The sequence below is a fragment of the Canis lupus genome, chromosome 18 (assembly GCF_011100685.1).
Source record: "Canis lupus familiaris isolate Mischka breed German Shepherd chromosome 18, alternate assembly UU_Cfam_GSD_1.0, whole genome shotgun sequence".
Taxonomy (NCBI): Eukaryota; Metazoa; Chordata; class Mammalia; order Carnivora; family Canidae; genus Canis; species Canis lupus.
The window spans coordinates 32,946,213-32,963,673 of record NC_049239.1 but is presented as its reverse complement, the minus strand read 5'-3'; the positions used below and the strand labels follow the sequence as shown (position 1 = coordinate 32,963,673).

General features: G+C 48.6%; 1 protein-coding gene across 7 annotated transcripts in view; it reads right to left on the bottom strand.

The window, feature by feature from the left end:
- Window positions 1-12,541: 12,541 nt before the first annotated feature.
- PAMR1 (peptidase domain containing associated with muscle regeneration 1) overlaps window positions 12,542-17,461 on the bottom strand; it is a 157,179-nt gene continuing 152,259 nt past the window's right edge. For all 7 annotated transcript variants that reach the window (XM_038563030.1, XM_038563032.1, XM_038563029.1 and 4 more), the window contains 3 exons: window positions 16,345-16,577; window positions 15,079-15,371; window positions 12,542-13,629 (listed from right to left, as the gene is read on the bottom strand). In XM_038563030.1, the coding sequence (XP_038418958.1) occupies window positions 13,093-13,629; window positions 15,079-15,371; window positions 16,345-16,577 (1,063 nt within the window). In that variant the 3' untranslated portion in view covers window positions 12,542-13,092. The remainder of the gene's footprint in view (window positions 13,630-15,078; window positions 15,372-16,344; window positions 16,578-17,461) is intronic.

The following is a 17,461-nucleotide window of genomic DNA, read 5'->3' as shown; positions in this document are numbered from 1 at the left end:
TGTAGGATATGCCACAGACAACTCTGATAATAATCATTAGCTAGAAGGAACGAACCCTCTTTCCTCACACTGGAGAGCCCCTACCAACATTCCCACCAGGTCTTCAATTTTAAAGCAAACTGGAGCCATGCTTTTCAACACCGGCTGCCCATGAGAATGCAGAGAGCTCTTTAGAAAACAACCACACTCAGGCTACCGGCCAGAGATTTGGGTTCCGTCAGCCTGCAGCGGGATCTTACCCGGTTTTTTTCAAAAGCTTCCCCACGTGATTGACTCTACGGTACAGGCAACCTCAGGAACCACTGGACTGGAGATGGGTCAACAAAATGGAGCCCAGAAGTTGTTGGAATTAATTGGTGTTTTTGCCTTTGGAGAGACAAAACTAAGGAAGACATGATACAAGGCTGACTGTCCTCTCTTCACCTACAGGGAATTAAAAAAAAAGTGTATCCAGGCAGACACAGAGCTGTCGGGGACCCTGGAGGAGCCACTGTACCACCCTGCGTCAGTGCTGGATGAGAACCCGGCTCTGGGTCAGGCCCACCTGCACTGGATCCTGCCCTGAACCCACTTTAGACTCGCGCGTTGCCTCACGCTGGGCACTTGAGATTCTCAGCTTCCCCATCTAAAACCTAGAGAACAGGGCAGCCTGGGTGGCTCAGCGGTTTAGTGCCGCCTTCAGCTCAGGGTCTGATCCTGGAGACCCAGGATCGAGTCCCACGTCGGGCTCCCTGCATGGAGCCTGCTTCTCCCTCTGCCTGTGTCTGTCTGTCTCTCTCTCTCTCTCCCTCTCTGTCTCTCATGAATAAATAATAAAATCTTTAAAAAAAAATTGGATCAGGAACTCTTCTTAAAAAAAATAAAAAATAAAAAATAAAACCTAGAGAACATACTAATACCCACCTCAGGACTGGTGGAAAGATTAAATGGGATTGTAACATGTGGGAAATGCTTAGTGCTAAGCCTGGCATGTCCTGAGCTCTCAGTAGAGGGTCAGCCTACACCCAAGGGAGCGGCGGTACGTGCAGTTGACCACTGACGTCACTGGAAAGCCTCGCCTCTGCCAAGCCACCTGAAGTGGGATCCCGTACATTCCTCTATCTCACAACAAACGGCAAGGCTCCTGGCCAGCAGCATGAAGTAGCTAGAGACTTGATAGAATAGAACAAGTCAACCCTGCAAGCTAGCAGGAACACTTACAAACTTTCTAGCATCTCTTTCTCCTCGAGGGCCTCCATGGTTATGGCCAAAGCAGAAGGGATGGGATGCTCTGGGGTTTGCACCTGCATTTTTCTTTCTCAGATCTAGCTCGAGGGTTCTCCAACTGAACGTGAATAAGAACGACTCTGGAGGGCTGAACACAAAAGAATACAGTGTACCCTACCCTGATCTGTGACTAAAAGACTTGCAAAGTTAATTTTTTTTAAGATTTTATTTATTTATGATAGGCAGAGGGGGTGGGGGCGGGCAGAGACACAGGCAGAGGGAGAAGCAGGCTCCATGCAGGGAGCCCGACGTGGAACTCAATCCCGGGACTCCAGGATGAGGCCCTGGGCCGAAGGCAGGCGCTAAACCACTGAGCCACCCAGGGATCCCCGCAAAGTTAATTTTTACCTTCAGGGGTTTTGTTTCTTTTGCCTTATTAATTATTTACTTAGGGTCTAACTCAAACTATGAGAAGTGACTTAACCACGGTTGAATCGAGGTAGTGTCTAGGGACTGCACAGTATTTGTGGTATTACCCTAACACTTGCTGTGTGTTCAGAGCACCACACTATGTCCAACCTCATTTGATCCCTTAAGTGACCTTCTACGGAAGCTAGTATTATTATTATTATTAACGCCATTTTACAGAGGAGAAAACTGAAGCCAACAGAGACTAAGGAATTTGCCCATTGTTACATAGATAGCGAGTGGTCGTATCAGTCAAGGTACTAGCTAGAAAAAGGTGGCACATTCAAATTAAGTAAATTGTGCAGAGTTTAATAACGGAACCGCTTAGAAGGATATGAGAAGGGTGTAGGAAAACACCAAGGGATAGTGCAGATCTGCCGGGCTGGTGACCCGAGGACACTATGACCTGCCCTAATCCTGAAGGGAGGTTACTGGAATCTAGAGGAGAGTGCCGTGTGCAGAGCAGGACCAGAGACCTTTTCTGCCACAGCAACCCGCTGGAAGGGGGCCTGGGAATAACTAACTTGATTCCACTTCCCTCCTGTTCTTGTCTCCCCTCTGGGACAACCTGTTGGCCAAAGCTGGAAGTTGGAAAGCACACTGATGCAACTCAGGGGTACTCCCCAGCCCCCCTGGGGAGCACAGCAGGATGGAGAAAGCTGAAGGATGGATCTCCAGGGCCAAGGGATGAAGCTGGGGTGGAGCCTCAGGATGTGAGCGTGGCCAATCTTCCCGCAGAACCTTGCTTTTAACCTCTCTGCTGTGGTTATTGGAACAGGCTGCCCCCCTGACATGCAGGGACCTCCCCACCCGGAGGATCTTCCAGCAGAAAAGTCTCAGCTAGAGCTTTTGCTAGAAAAGTCACCCGATGGCCTCAATGGTTCTAGTCCTAGCTTCCATAATTTTCAACATTCTTCTCCAATCGTTATATCATTATTGGAACTTAGTTGCACCAAAGGAGGGGTAAAGACTCTCCCTTCTCCTCTAATGCTCTTCTAAGGGATGCATTTCCTGTCTTGGTTCTCTTTCAGATTGCTTGAGATTGGCTACTGCATCTCAATGTAGGGTGAGGGGTGGGGGGTGGGGGGTTCCTAATATAGAAAAGAAAAAAAAATTCTACGCCATTTTCCCATAAAAGGCTGTTAAATAAGCCCATTCCCTCTCATGATGACAACAGAGGAGAAATGTTTCGATGTTCAAAGTTTATCAGGAGAAAAGTGACCTAGAGAGAAAAATAGCAGCCAAGTGACCCAAGGGTTGCCCCCTATGAAAGGGACTGCCATTTAGTAATGTCTGAGAAATCTAAATTCGACTTCTGTCCCCTGAATGCAGCAACCATTTCATCAGACATGCTCTGAAAGATGATTGATGCTCCCCAGAATTTAGGAATGACAAAACCACCCACCACCAGCTCATTCAGGGAGACATTGCCCATTACGGTGCTTTGCAAAGTCAGAACCACCCAGCAAACAAATTTGTCTTTTCAGTTTCCATACGGTTGTTCTGGTAAAGCACGCGTGGGTGCTGAGTCGAGCGGGCCTGTGTTCAAAGCCCAGCTCCTCCCCACATGGCATTAAGTGGGCCACGTAAGCCCTTGGACACTGAACTCCCTCATCTCTAAAATGGAAACCATTCTTGCAACTGCAAAAATTACATCTATAAAGCAGATGTCACACACTAAATGAACACAGTTTGCCCCCATGGCTTCCTAAATAGCCAAGGAATCATAAGCTGCACGTCTGGATCCATCTTTTAAAACTTTGGCCTGATTATTGGGGTGCCTGAGTGGTTCAGCCAGTTAAGCATCTGACTTCGGCTCAGGGCACGATCTCGGGGTCCTGGGATCAAGCCCCATGCCATGTACAGCTCTGGGCTCTCAGTTCCGGTTCTGGGTTCGGGGTTCCAGGTTCTGGGCTCTGGGCTCAGTGGGGAATCTGCTTGTCCCTCCCCCTCTCCCTTTGCCCCTTTCCCTGCTCATGCTCTCTCTCTCCCTTTCTCTCTCTCAAATAAATAAATCTTAAAAAAAAAAAAAATACAGCTTTGGCCTGATAATTAAGATTCCAGGCTAGACACCTTTAGTTTAGGTTAGGGTTTTTTTATTTTTATTTTTTACAGATTTTATTTATTTATTTTAGAGAGGAGAAATAAAATGTGAGCAGAGAGGGGGCTGAGGAAGAGGGAGAGGGAAAGGGAGAGAAGCTCAAGCAAATTCCTTGCTGAGCACAGAGCCTGTTGTAGAGCTTGATCTCACACCCCTGAAATCATGACTGGAGACAAAACCACGAGTCAGAGAAATCAAGAGTCAGACTGAGCCACCCGGGTGCTCCAAAGGTTTTGTTTTGTTTTGTTTTTTCCCCAAAGGTTTTTTTTTTTTTTTTTTTTTTTAAAGAATAAATAAAGCAGAGGAGATGCTGGGGGCCCTTTCATCCAATTAACGGGAATATGCTAATTTTTCAATTATGTGAGCTCTTTTTAGGGTGAATGAAAATTCTTGTATAATGCTTCCATTTTAGGGGAAAAAGTATTCTCAACAGCGTTGTCCCTGAAGCCCAGAGCATTAGAGAGAGAAACTAGAGAAGCTTGACAGGAAATTGAAAATGAAAAGGTTTTGGAAAGAGGAGAGAGCTTTCAGAGGTAACTGGTAGAAGGAGAATTTCCATATGGGAAAGAACGCCTCAGATGGGTGAATTAAGAATGCTGAGGTGGGGACCCTGGGTGGTGCAGCGGTTTGGCGCCTGCCTTTGGCCCAGGGTGCGATCCTGGAGACCTGGGATCGAATCCCACGTCGGGCTCCCGGTGCATGGAGCCTGCTTCTCCCTCTGCCTGTGTCTCTGCCTCTCTCTCTCTCTCTCTCTCTGTAACTATCATAAATAAATAAAAATTTAAAAAAAAACAAAGAATTCTGAGGTGGGGGCACCTGGGTGGCTCAGTGTCAGGTTAAGAGTCAGGCTCTTGGGGTCATGAGATCAAGCCCGGTGTCAGGCTCCGTGTTGAGTGTGGAACCTGCTTAAGATTCTCTCTCTCCTTCTCCCTCTGGCCCTCCCCTGCTCACTCACACGCTCATAAAAAGGGAAAAAAGTGCTGAGGGGGTCACAGCAGAAGTTAGAACACAGGCTTCAGAATTAGGCTGCCCTGGGGACCACCGGTCTGCATTTAGAGCAGTGAGATTCAAGTGGAGTCCATCACTTCTCTTGCCATTTTGAATGACCTTGAGTAAGTCCCTTAACCGACTGAACTTGAGTGGAGTGGTAACCCCACGGCCCCAACACTGCCCCACCCCTGGGCCTGGATGGGAACAGTGAGGTAGCCTCACATAAAGCACCTTGCAAAAAAATAAAAAAATAAAAAAATAAAGCACCTTGCACAGTTGCTGGCATAGGCGATCGCTGCTTCATCACGCCGGCCTCCTGGCTGAGGCTGCTCTCATCATCGGGAGCGGTAACAGTGGTGGCCCTTGGGACCCGGCGACACAGCACAACCACCCATGAGCCTGCTAGCAACTCTATTTGCCCCAGTGTGGTCACTGAAGAGGGAATAAAGGAAGTTCTCCCTCTCCCCAGGGTTGGGAGCCCCAAGAGGCACGTTGAGTTCATTCACTCTTTCCCCGTGAACACACATCAGCAGAAGAGGAGGGAGTTCTATTTTTACTCACCCTCTACGCTGATGAGAAAGAGATGTTACTTCACAGAAATCTCATTTCAGACGGAGAAGTTGGTCTAAATATAATCCATTCTTGAGGCACAAACCATCTCATTAAGTAGAGAGCTTGGGAAGACTAAACCATGTGTTAGCTACACTTATTTCCTGATAAATTCTAATAGGAAAAGTGTGACTTCGTTCCATTTACTGAGTACAGATGAAAGAGAAAAGGAAACAATGGGGGGAACATGAACTGTGGGCTCTTGGTATAGGGTTCCTGTATCTTGGCATTTTTTCCTATGACATGGCTTGAGGCTAAACATCCGGGCTGGCACAGATTCTCTATGCCCACCATAAAAACCATAAAAATCTGAATTAGAGTGACTGTCTAGTTTAGTAGCTTGATCCTGTATAAAGGGGGAAGCACTTTCGGAGAGTGATTGCTGGTGTTTCCATTTCCACCCCCACCCCCCAGTTTCTTCTAATCATGGTGAAGAATGTCAGTTATACATCTTGCCCTTTGTTCCGCTGGGACGTTACAATATTCCGCAGTGACATCTTTCTGCTGGGCAAAGGGGGGGTGGGTAACTGTTTGTCTTCTGGGTGATTTCTCTGCTTGACACCAACTTACCGTCGTTAAATGCGAAGTGATTTGGCTAAAGGACTGAATCGGGGACCCAAGTCAGGCTCTCGTGACCTCAGAAAATCCAGTGATGGGATTTGTTCTATTTTCTCTATTCACCTCTCTATGAAACACCATGATTATTCTGAGAGAGGCTTTATACCACGTCCAAAAAAAGTATTTTTCTTATAAAGTTATCTTCCTTATTAAGAAAACGAGAGATAGCAACCAGGTAATACTCTTCTAAATTGAGATTAGAGATTCAGAGGTTTTTGGGTTTGTTTTTTTTTAACCGAAGGCTGAATTATGCCTTTGCATAAGATGAGCAAATTAGAAGCATCCCAATTCACTTGGAGGTTCCATTTATTAGCACATGGATATGGTTTTATTTCTAAAACCATGTTCCCCTTTGCAAATAGGGATTAATAACATCCTTTCTTTCTCTTTTGTCTGGAATTACCTTTTTCCTAGAAATCATAAATTCAGGAGTAGAACAGTGGTTTTTTTCCCCTCTGAGAATTCAATTTCTAATATTATTCTTCACTTGAGAAAGCATTTCCCTAATTTTATCTACTGACTTTTTTTTTCTTTGTTGACAACACTCTCCATCAAACCTAGTCCACAAGCCTCTGCACAAACAGTGAATTGGAATACAAACGTGAAGTGAGCCCTAAAAAACTCAGCCATTGAGATGGTCTTCTTAAAATGCTGGGCCTCAGCCGCACATCCGGGCAGAGGCCTGCCAGAGAAAGCAAGACCTGCTGCCAAGAAAAGCAAAGAGAAACCACAAATTGCTACCAAACCACTCCAAAATGTTCTCGTCTTTCCAACAGCCCTGAAAAGATAAACTTCCCCAAGCCCTAGGGATCCCAACTATTTGACTCAAAATTTTCACAAGATACTAAAGAAGGAGAAAAATATAAGGCAGGCAGGAGTGAAATCTCCAATCTAAGTGTCTCTCTTCTTTGCCTCTTGCTTTGGCTGTCAGCCTTCTTCTTTATCTGCTCTTCATTTACGATCATTCTCTTCGAGCAATATGTGATTGTGTCAGAGCAATGACACTCAAGGGCTTCCTGTCCAGGTTAGAAGTGCAATGGAAAAACCCCAAGTCAAAGCCAAAGGCTACACTTGATGGGTTGATGACCTCACTAATAATTCCTAGTGCACATGTAGGAATTCACGAAGTTCGGCACAGACGGGGGGATCCCAGCCATGCCCGCCCACCTCGTCCCCCAAACCCCCAGTTGGCCAGGAACATGGGCCTCCATCTCCAGCTTCACACAATACCACTGTCCTCCTCACGCTTTCCTCTGCAGCCTTACTGGTTTCTAGAAGTGCTTCGAACATGCCAGGAGGCCTGCGTCTCAACACCTTTGCACATGCTCTTCTCCCTTTCTGGAACGCTCTTCTCTATGGCCCCACTCTCCAGCTGGGAGCCAACTCAGGGAGGCCAGCTTTTACCCCATTTTCCAGCCACCCTTGCTATATGGTCTTATAGCACGCTGTATTTTCCTTCCTAGTCCTTATTGTCATTTCTAATTTCTGGGATTACATGACTAAGGGCAAACACTGTGCCTGCTTTGTCCACCTGTTAGTATCTTGGTCCTTTGCACATGGTAAGCTCTCGAATAATTTTTGTGGGATGAATGAATGAATGATGGGCAGATAGAAAATCAATGAACTCACAGTTTTTGATTGAATTCAGGATGGAAGAGATTTTATTGACTAATATTCTGATATAGGAGGTAAGTGTGGAAGGCCCATTGAGTAGGTGACAAATTTGACAGCATGAAAATTATGAAATCCCAAAGAACCATAAAGTTTCACGTTCAAACCCCATACCCATAACTTCAGAGGACAATGTGTTATGCTGGAAAGGGGGATGGGTGCAATAGCTGCGTACTTCCTACCTGTCCAGCTGAGCCTGGTTCCTTTTAATAAATCCAGCCCCCACCACACTCCATCCCAACACACACACACACACACACACACACACACACACACACGCAGATGGGAAACATATAAAAAACCAATGCACGCCCTGCCCCTTTGTCTCAGAAATTTATCCGGACACCTCCTACTTGCACAATTCCATCGTGCCTTTCTCTCAGCCTTTTTGGTTCTTCTGATTCGTGGCTTCTATTTATTTCTGTCCATCCTTTCCTGTTATCAACCCCACTCTGCAGATTATCAAACATATTTCCACATGCTGGGATTCTAAGACTTCCCTTCTCCTCTTGAACCCTTATAGCTTTTCTCCCAACTTGTCCCTAGATCTCCAATCTCCTCTTCAAGACAACAAAACGACAACCATAACAATCGGCCGATGTTGATAGAACGCAATGGGTCAGACACTGTCTTAAATGCTTAATTCACTCAACCCTTATCTTCATATTGGGTCACCCCCATTTACAGAGGAGGCAAGTGCAGGACAGAGATGGAGTGTCACGCACTAGGTCACAGCGTGCAAATTGACTGAGCTGGAATTTGAACTCAGGCTGTGTCTTCCAACCACCGCCTCTGTCTGTATAGCCAGCCTGAAGGGACTTTCTAGAATTCCGCTTCTATCCCTTCACTCCTGGAGACATCAACATGAGCCAATGGGCAATAGGAAGACAAATTATTAACACTAGCATTTGAGGTCCAGCACCAACTGATTTCGCCTTGACTGCCCTTGCCTTGGCCAGCCAACCTCACCCGGCATTGTAATAAAGGGCTCGTGTTGGGAAATAATTGGCCCTTCTCCAGCCCATGCCTCTCCATGCTTAAACTTATGTACTTGCCAAGTTTTTCTGTGCTTATCCCACTTCCTTCCCATCCACCATTCCAAAGACTCAGTTGAAGTACTAACTACCCTGTGAATGACAAGCTAACTGGAAATGCTGGCCTGCTAGGATTGCCCCTTCATCTCAATTCCTGTTGGAGTTTATGTGAGATGATATGGTGTGAGTTGACTGGTCAGTTACTCTTGCACACGTCCACTTGGTGTGTCAGCCTGGCTACGCCTAAGGAAGGTAAGAGTCTTGCCTCGATCATATAGACTCCACTTACATTTTATGTATCCTATAAATGTTATATGATATACAAAATTTAAGTAATATCTATATGATGGGACTCTTATTTATATACATAGAAGTATATATGTGTGTCTATACTTTTCTTTTTTTCAATGACCTCCAGCCAGAGACCACCGGAAACACACCAACAGTAAGCAAGTTGGACTGAATTGCTCTTTGAAATAAAAGAGAATGTATATCATGGGGAACTGTAGAGACCAAAATAGTATTAGGAAGATTTGACCTTTAATAGGTGATGGTGGGGGGTTCAAGGAAGTGGGGCTTTGTTCTGAATTGGGTCCTATAAATGGAGGCAATTCTATAACAGCCACCTTAATAGGGCCTATCTAAAAGAAAAGAAGACCAGCTCATGGCTAAAATTGTAATTGGTAGAAGCAGTAGCCACATGTATTAACTGAAGGGAATATGTGGTATTTTTGTGGTTGGTATGGTGACCTTGCTTTTGTTGGTTCATAGACAAGATGACATGGTCTTGTTGGTGTCTTGATCCATCACAGTCACACAATGATCTTGACTGAAATTGGCATTTTGTGAAATTAGTGACCTTCACCAGAGAACACCACTGCCTAGCTGTGAGTGCCAGGCCAGGTCCTCACGGCCTCGCCAATAAATTTTCGATGTTGGGGACCACATGTCCCTAAAAGACAAAAAAACGGCTACAAAAGGAATCAGAACCAAACTATTGTGGATGAGGCAGGAGCCTTCGCAGGCTCTCCACAAACGCATTCTGAGTGGACAAACATTTGTCCAGCATTCATATTCCGTGACTTGAGATGGCTTTTGTTCTAGGTCAACTTAGGGGAAGCTGGAACTCTGCAGAGTTCCCTTCCTTGTATGATTCAGGGGAGAGCAGGTGCTCTGCCCACTTCCCAGCCAGCTTTCTGGCCCTATTGACTTCAGGTTCAACACCAGATGCTAAGGCAGCAGCCTCCCACGGACTTCCCCACCACTGCCCATAACTGTATGTGGTCATTACAACCCCTTATTCTATATGACTTTTAGTAGTTCTGATTCTCTGAAAAAGTCCTGACTGATGGACCACTCCAGATTCCTGGCTGAAAATGAGAATCTCTCATCCTTAGAGCTAGGATGCAATGGCCAGCCTTGTTGTAAAGAGATGCATGACATTTCGATGGCCCCAGATGTGGCCAAGGAACAGGCTGCTGTCTGACTCTCTTGTCCTGACCTGGAGTTCTAGGTCAGCGTGGCCGAGGGCTTATAGCCCATGACAGCAGTGCCAGGATAGGAACACCTGGAGGATGGGGTAGAAATGACCACGGAGCCGTTAACCAAGTATCCTGAGGCAGGATCACCAGGATTTGGGGCCAGATTCAGCTTCTGAGGGAATCAAAGTCATGGCTGAGATGACATAAATCTGAGCCAAATCTGGATGGTGGGGCAAGGATGGAAAATGACACTGGGTAGGGATGCCAAGAAACTAGGGAGTTGATGATCTGGGTAGGGGGTCAGGACAGAGTTAGAGAATATGGTGTGTGCGTGCACACCCATGTAGGATGTGCCCACAGACACATGTGCAGGCTCTGTGGATCTGTGCCCAGGGGGACAGTCCTGCCCCACCAGGCACTCTAGGGACTGGGCTATAAGCCACGTGCTCACTTAATCATCACAGCTACCACAAAAGACAGGTTCTATTATGTCAACCTAACAGTCAGTGAAACTGAGGTAGTGATGTTAGGTGACTTGCCCAAGGTCACTTAGAAAAGAAGTTGAGGGATGCCTGGGCGGCTCAGTGGTTCAGTGTCTGCCTTTGGTTCTGGTCGTGATCCCGGAGTCCTGGGATCAAGCCCCACAAGCCCCTCCCTGCAAGGAGCCCGCTTCTCCCTCTGCCTGTGTCTCTGCCTCTCTCTCTGTGTCTCTCGTGAATAAATAAAATCTTTAAAAAAGAAAGTTGAAAAGCAGAAACTTGAATTTAAATTTCTTTGCTCAGACTCTCACTCAAGATCTGAGTTTTCTAGTCTTAAAAAAAAAGAAGGAAAAAAACTTTTGAGCAACCTGGTCAAACCCAATATTTGCCAAACCCAATGCTCCAATTGCAGTTAAGGGCTCAGATAATTACAACCTTGTACCGGCCTCAGCTCCCCAATTTCTGACCCACTGAAGCTAGGAGAGAATAAACATTGCCTCTTCTCACCTACTAGCCTTAGATGTTCGTCACCTAGAAGTTGATAACTGACACATTGCTCTTAGATTGAGCCCTGAGAAAGGAGGTGGGTATGGCTTGGGGTATGGAAAGCCCCAAGAAAGCCTGACGAAGAGATCAAGTACCAGAAATTGTCTTCTGGCTTGGGGGACTATGCGAAGACACAGAGACGGTGAGGCAGGTTGGAAGACAAATGCACGTCATAACCTCCTGCATCGGGGTGAAAGACCTGGCGGTCCAAGTTCTCTCCAGTGGGTTGAGAAAGAGTAATGTTCTTGTTTGGGTGAAGAGGAGGTGAATGTCCCAACCCTGGGCTCTCAGCCCTCATGAAGAACAGAAAAGACCGAGACGTTATCATGAAGGCCTTGCAGGAGGAAGGGGAGGTCACCGAGGGTCTGACTGGATCGCTGCTAGAGAGGACTCTCCTTGGGGCAGTGAGGCCGAGTGACCCAGACCAGGGTCAAAAGGGAGTCACTCCCACATCTCAGGAGTACCAGGGCCAGCCAGGGCTGAGGAGGAGCCGTGCCAGCAGGGAGGACTGCTGAGCCCCAGGGAAGCAGCGAGAATGCAGCACAAGTTTCAGTGGTTATAACCATAGCACCTGAGCTCAATGTCAGCAGAAGGGCCAGGAGTGGGAAAGACCTACCACACGCACCCAAGCAACCACCTTGGGAGTCTTATTGTGTCCTAGGGTTTGACGTGCTCAAAGTCACCCAGCCTCACAGCATCATCTTGGAGGGCAGGGGACTGGCCAGGAGAGCAGGAAAGAAAGGCAAGAAAGGCTAGAAGAGTGCCCTCCAGCCCCCAAAAGTGAATGTTACTGAAAAGGTGGCTTTGGGGACTGGATTGAATTCACTTTTTTCCCTCCACTATGCAGTGGGAGTCGTGCGAGGCTTGAAAGGAAAATCCCATCAGTTAGAGAAAACAGTGAAGCTTCAATTTCTTGGCTTATCTCAAGCTGGTGTGAGTAAACAGGTGATTCTAATTCAGATGCTACAAAAGTATGTCCTAAAGATTTATGACATAGGTTCTGGGATGCCTGGGGGGCTCAGGGGTTGAGCATCTGCCTTGGGCTCAGGGTGTAATCCCGGGGTCCTGGGATGGAGTCCTGCATTGGGCTCCCCACAGGGAGCCTGCTTCTGCCTCTGCCTGTGTCTCTGCCTCTCTCTCTCTGTCTGTCATGACTAAATAAATAAAATCTTAAAAAAAAAAAAAAGAAAGAAAGAAAAAGAAAAGGTGGCATCAACTTTGCCCTATGCATTGCTTGCAAATGAGAACTTGAGGATCCGTTTTAAAGGGCTGTCACCAAGCCATTGCCCTGACACACGTAGCTCAGAGAAGCGGCATGCAGGAATCAGTCACGGCACGTTTGTTCCGTAGGTCAGAAGCCAACCCCTGTTTTATTAAAATATGTATGGGGGATGGAGAAAGAAAAGGACCCCACTTTACTGTGGCCAGAGACACCAAAAGCCAAGGCCACATTCAAGCTCTGCTGTCTTGCTCTGTCCCACAGGCGGCTCCCGGGAACTTGGTCTGGCCAGAGTCTTGGAAGAGACCTCATGAATCGCTCTTCTTGGCCAACCCTCTCGGCCAGAGCTGGCCATGACGTTCACACCAGTGAAGGGCAGGTGGGCCAGGCCACTGGGCCGGTGGATCGGGGCCTCTGCTATCTGCATGGTCTCCTTCAAGGAGACTCCGTTCTCGCATGCAGCCCTGGAGTCTTCCAAATGGTCCCCGCTGCCAGGGAGGCAGGGCCCTACCGGAAAGTGAGCTCTACGCACTCTCCACTGAGTTTCGATCCTGAAGTCCGAAGCCCCAGCCCAGTCCAAGTCACAGGAGGACCCGAACTTCAGGTTCACCCCGCCTCATGTGACACCTGTACCCATGGACGCGCAAGAAGCCTCTCCAGGGGCCCGAGGTCACTTCATGTTTCTCTCGATCCAGTCTTTAAAAGGCAGGACCTTGCTGAAGGCCGTGTACAGGCTGTGGCTGCATGCTTTGTCATAGCTCCAGCTGACCAGCCCCACCAGGTGCCAGCGTGGCTCGGGGGACGCCCGTCCCGGAAAGGCCATCGCGGCGATGCCTCCAGTCTGGGCCATGCAGATATCCGAAGGGGCAGCAGGGTCCCGGCTGGCACAGAACATGTTGTCCGTGACGCTCACGGGGATGCCGTGCTCTTCGTGCTGCTCCTCGCACAGCAGCGAGTCCACCACCCTGACCACCCCTGAGCGCAGCGTGTCGTTTTTGAAGCCGGGGCTTCTCGCATCTGCCAGAACATTCCAGCCGGCCACGGTGATGCGGGCCTCCTGGAAGGAGGTGCTCAGGTCCCGCGGGGCCGCCAGGCAGATGGGCTGGACGCGGGTGCTGACGCGAGCCTTGTCCAGCAGCTTCAGGATGGCAAGGTCCGTGTCCAGCAGGATGGGGTCGTAGTTGGGGTGCAGGATGACGGCCGAAATCTGCAAACGCAAGGAAGGGACAGCGTGGTGAGCCGCCGACCGCACAGCGAGCGAGACCCCCAGGGCCTGGGGCACGTGAGCGGGAGACAGCTGCGATTACCTGGGGATACTTGCCTCCTTCGGGGACCAGAGCCGCTTCGTTTCGGGGGCTTGGGAAGTGCAATGCCCACCGCTGCCTGGCAGGCGGACTAACTAAGTGGGGTGCAGAGAACAGTGGCACATGCCCCACCCGCAGTGGGGAAGGTAGAGCTTAGCAGGTGCTCCAGCGGACCGCCACCGGGCCAAGAGGCGGGCCGGCATCCTAACCCCGTCAGACAACAGCCTCCGGATCTCCATCTCAACCTGATTCTTAAACGTTGGCTAACGACTGCTTAGAAAAATGCATGTGATTGGGGCAGCCCCGGTGGTGCAGCGGTTTAGCGCCGCCTTTGGCCCCGGTTGTGATCCTGGAGACCCGGGATCGAGTCCCACGTCGGGCTCCCTGCATGGAGCCTGCTTCTCCCTCTGCCTGTGTCTCTGCCTCTCTCTCTTGCTCTGTGTCTCTCATGAATAAATAAAATCTTTTAAAAAATTCTTTTTTAAATTTTTAAAAGATTTTATGAACATGTGAGCACTACGCAAACCCAAACCCTACGGGCCCCCGGGTGCACCCTCTGTGGCCCACCATACACGTTTCACTCATCAGTAAGCCAGCAAGACAGAGCCACACCCCGGATGGTCCACAGGACTTCTCCACGGTCTTTGCCACTTGTCCCAGTCCTCACTGATCCTTCTCTTTGATGGGGGCCTCTAGAAGCTTACATCTATGACACATCCTAACATTGTTACGTCCGCGTTCTAGGTCTTCAACTATGTTTGGGCACACTTTCTCAGTGCCCCTCTCGTGTCAAAGCAATCACGATATACTAGGCTGTCTCTTTGACCAGCCTGGGCACTCTCCAGGGCCAAAGCCATAGCTTCCCCAGTTCTGTATCTATTCCCTGTGAATGGCATACCGGGGGTGCTCAACAATGAATGGATAGATGAACAGATGGACAGATAGAGAGGTAGGTGGGTAGGTGGATGGAAGAGAGGGACGGAGAGGGATAGGCAGAGAGAGAAGAATATTATGAATTGATCAGGAGTATCTTGGATAAAACCTTTCTACGTCTCAGAGCCGACCTCGTACCATGCCCTCCACATACTAGGTCACTAATGTTTGATGACCTCCATGATAGATGATATTTGTTACAACATTATTTTGAAAACAAAAGGAAAAAAGACTCCATCGTCTTTCTAGATGCCCATTCCAAGTAACTGTCTGCATGAAATACTGGGCACCCACTCCCTGCCAGGCTCCGGGAAGGGGTGCTAAGGTGTCCAGGTGTCAGGGCTGACACAGCTATGCCCTCCTGGTGCTGGGAGTCTGCTGAGCCAAGAGCGAGTCTCCAGCTTACTGCCCTCTCTCACCCGCAAGCTCTGGACGGTCTTCTCATCTCGGTCATCATCGCGGTAGAACTTCCCCAGGACCACTTTGAGGTCTGCTGTCTTGATCATGGTGACCTTCTCCAGGTCAGTTACACAGTGGGCAGCCGCCACCACGGTGCGCTCGTTCACCAGGGCGCCGCTGCAGACCAGGAGCCATGTGTCCTTGTGCACGCTGCCACCATGCGCCCCGCTGGCCCTCCGGTAGATGGCCGCCTGCCACGGCCAGCGCAGCCCCTGGCTCTTTGGAGTAGTGACGTTCTCTGTTTTCCCGCAGACTGTGGAGAAAGCATCAGCTCAGTAAGATAAACTCAGAGTTTCCCATCCAAAGGGGGGATGTGTTGCTCAACCAAAAGAACACACTTCTGGAAAGGGGGACCTCATGGTGTGATGACCACTAAGCATCTAAGCTGTTCTTCTCCCATGAAATAGTAATCAACCCTTTGACATGACTGGTTATAAAGTCTGGGGTTAAGATCGAAAGCTTGGGGTCCCAGGCACTTACTAGCACAAAGACTTTGGGCAAATTGCCAAATCCCTTAAAGCCTCAGTCTTCTTGCCTGAAAAATGAATACAGTAATGACACTTGTCTCATAGGGTTCTTGAGGAGACTGGATGATGAGGTATGTAAACAGTCAGATTCAAAATGTCATGACGATCATTATGAACTTGACCACAAAGAATTAAGCCATACTGTTCTCCTTTGACAAAGAGCGCAGGGAGGTTAGAGCTTACTACGTGCAAGATCCTTTTCCAGATACTTCCATATGCTACCTCAGTAAGCAGCACCATAATCTTATGGGTATTTAATACTTCATCACCTAATTAATAAAAATGACCTATTCAATACCATTGGATGATAAGCATGAAAACGGGTTGGGACAGGGTATCCAAGGTGACGTATGTAGAAGCCTTCGGGTATCGCTAACCCCTCCCTCACTTGGCACTTAACGACGGTCCTCTCCCTTTCCTCCAAGTAAACAGGATGGTATTATCCCTGAGGAAGTGTGCCCCCTCCAAAAAAACTCATCGAAGACCTGATGAGCTAGTCTCTCCCGAGTTAGAAGCCCAAGGAAGGAAGTTCCAACTGGGGCACATCAGACATCAACAAGCTAGAGAGTCAACTGGAGGACACTGGACAAGGACCCTTTCCCAAAAAGTCTTCAACACGGTTGATAGCTTTTCACGAGCAGCCAAGGAAGACGGAAGCCACCTAATCCCCCCCCCTCCCAGGCCTGACTCCTGACTCACTAGGGACGCAGGACGGGGCACGTCCACTCCACTTTCCGGTCCTCAGGCACGTCCTGCGGCTGCTGCCCAGGCGGCGGTAGAAAGGCGAGATGCACTCGTACTGGAGCTGGGTGTGCAGGTGTTGGAACCCGGGGGGCAGGTCTCCAAAGGGAAGGGCCGGCTTCTTGGTGGGGGCGTCCTGCAGCTTCTGCTTGTTGAAGGGGGCCGAGTAGAGCTGGTGTAACGGTGTCTCCCTGCATGGGGCCCCGGGCCCAGAGAGAGTGGGGCGAGACACAGTCATCATGGCCTCCGTAGTACACGTGCCAACCCACACCGGGCGTTTGGTCACAGCAGAAAAAATTATGGCTATCCCATTCTCTGTGTGTCTCTCTCCCTGCTGCCCCCCTCCCCTGCACCCTCCGCCCACACGCACTTCCCCTCTACCAAGAGCAAATTCTCTTGCACACCCCAACCTTCACTCCGTTCCTCCATTTCCATTTCTGGCAGGCCTCCAGCTGCCTAGGATTTTTAACCAGAGGATAATATCTGGCATAATAGCTGCTATCCAAGGGTACGCTCTACATGCACACAGAGAAAAATTAACTGTAAAATTAAACAAGAAAGGAAGTTCACTTGAACCAAGGCGTCTTTCTTTTTTTTCCTCCAAACATTATCATAATGGGGCAATATTAGGAATTGACTTGAACTAAACTGTGTTGATACAGTAGCTTGATTTAGCAATCAGCGTATATAATTAGTACACCTCAGAGAATAGAACTTTCTCGGGGCACAGTGATTGGCAGAAATAGAGAGCATTGTGTGTAAATGTGAAAAAGCTTTTTAAATGAGTACTTGAAGCTGAAGCCCCCTCCCCACCCCGGAGACCACTCAGGGATTCTTGGGGGGAGATGTACACACATTGGACAGCCCGCGCTCGTCTTACATCAGCGCGTAACGGCCACTAACTGAGAAGTTAGAATTCCTTTAGGAAACAATGTGTTCATCTCTGTTTAATGAACAGGGAAAGGAAGCCCAGAGGGGGAGGTGGGAGTACAGAAGCACATACAGGAAGCCAAGGCAGTACCCATGGCGGCACTTAGCAATTATGATTCCCAACCTGTGTCTCTACTGTGCCATC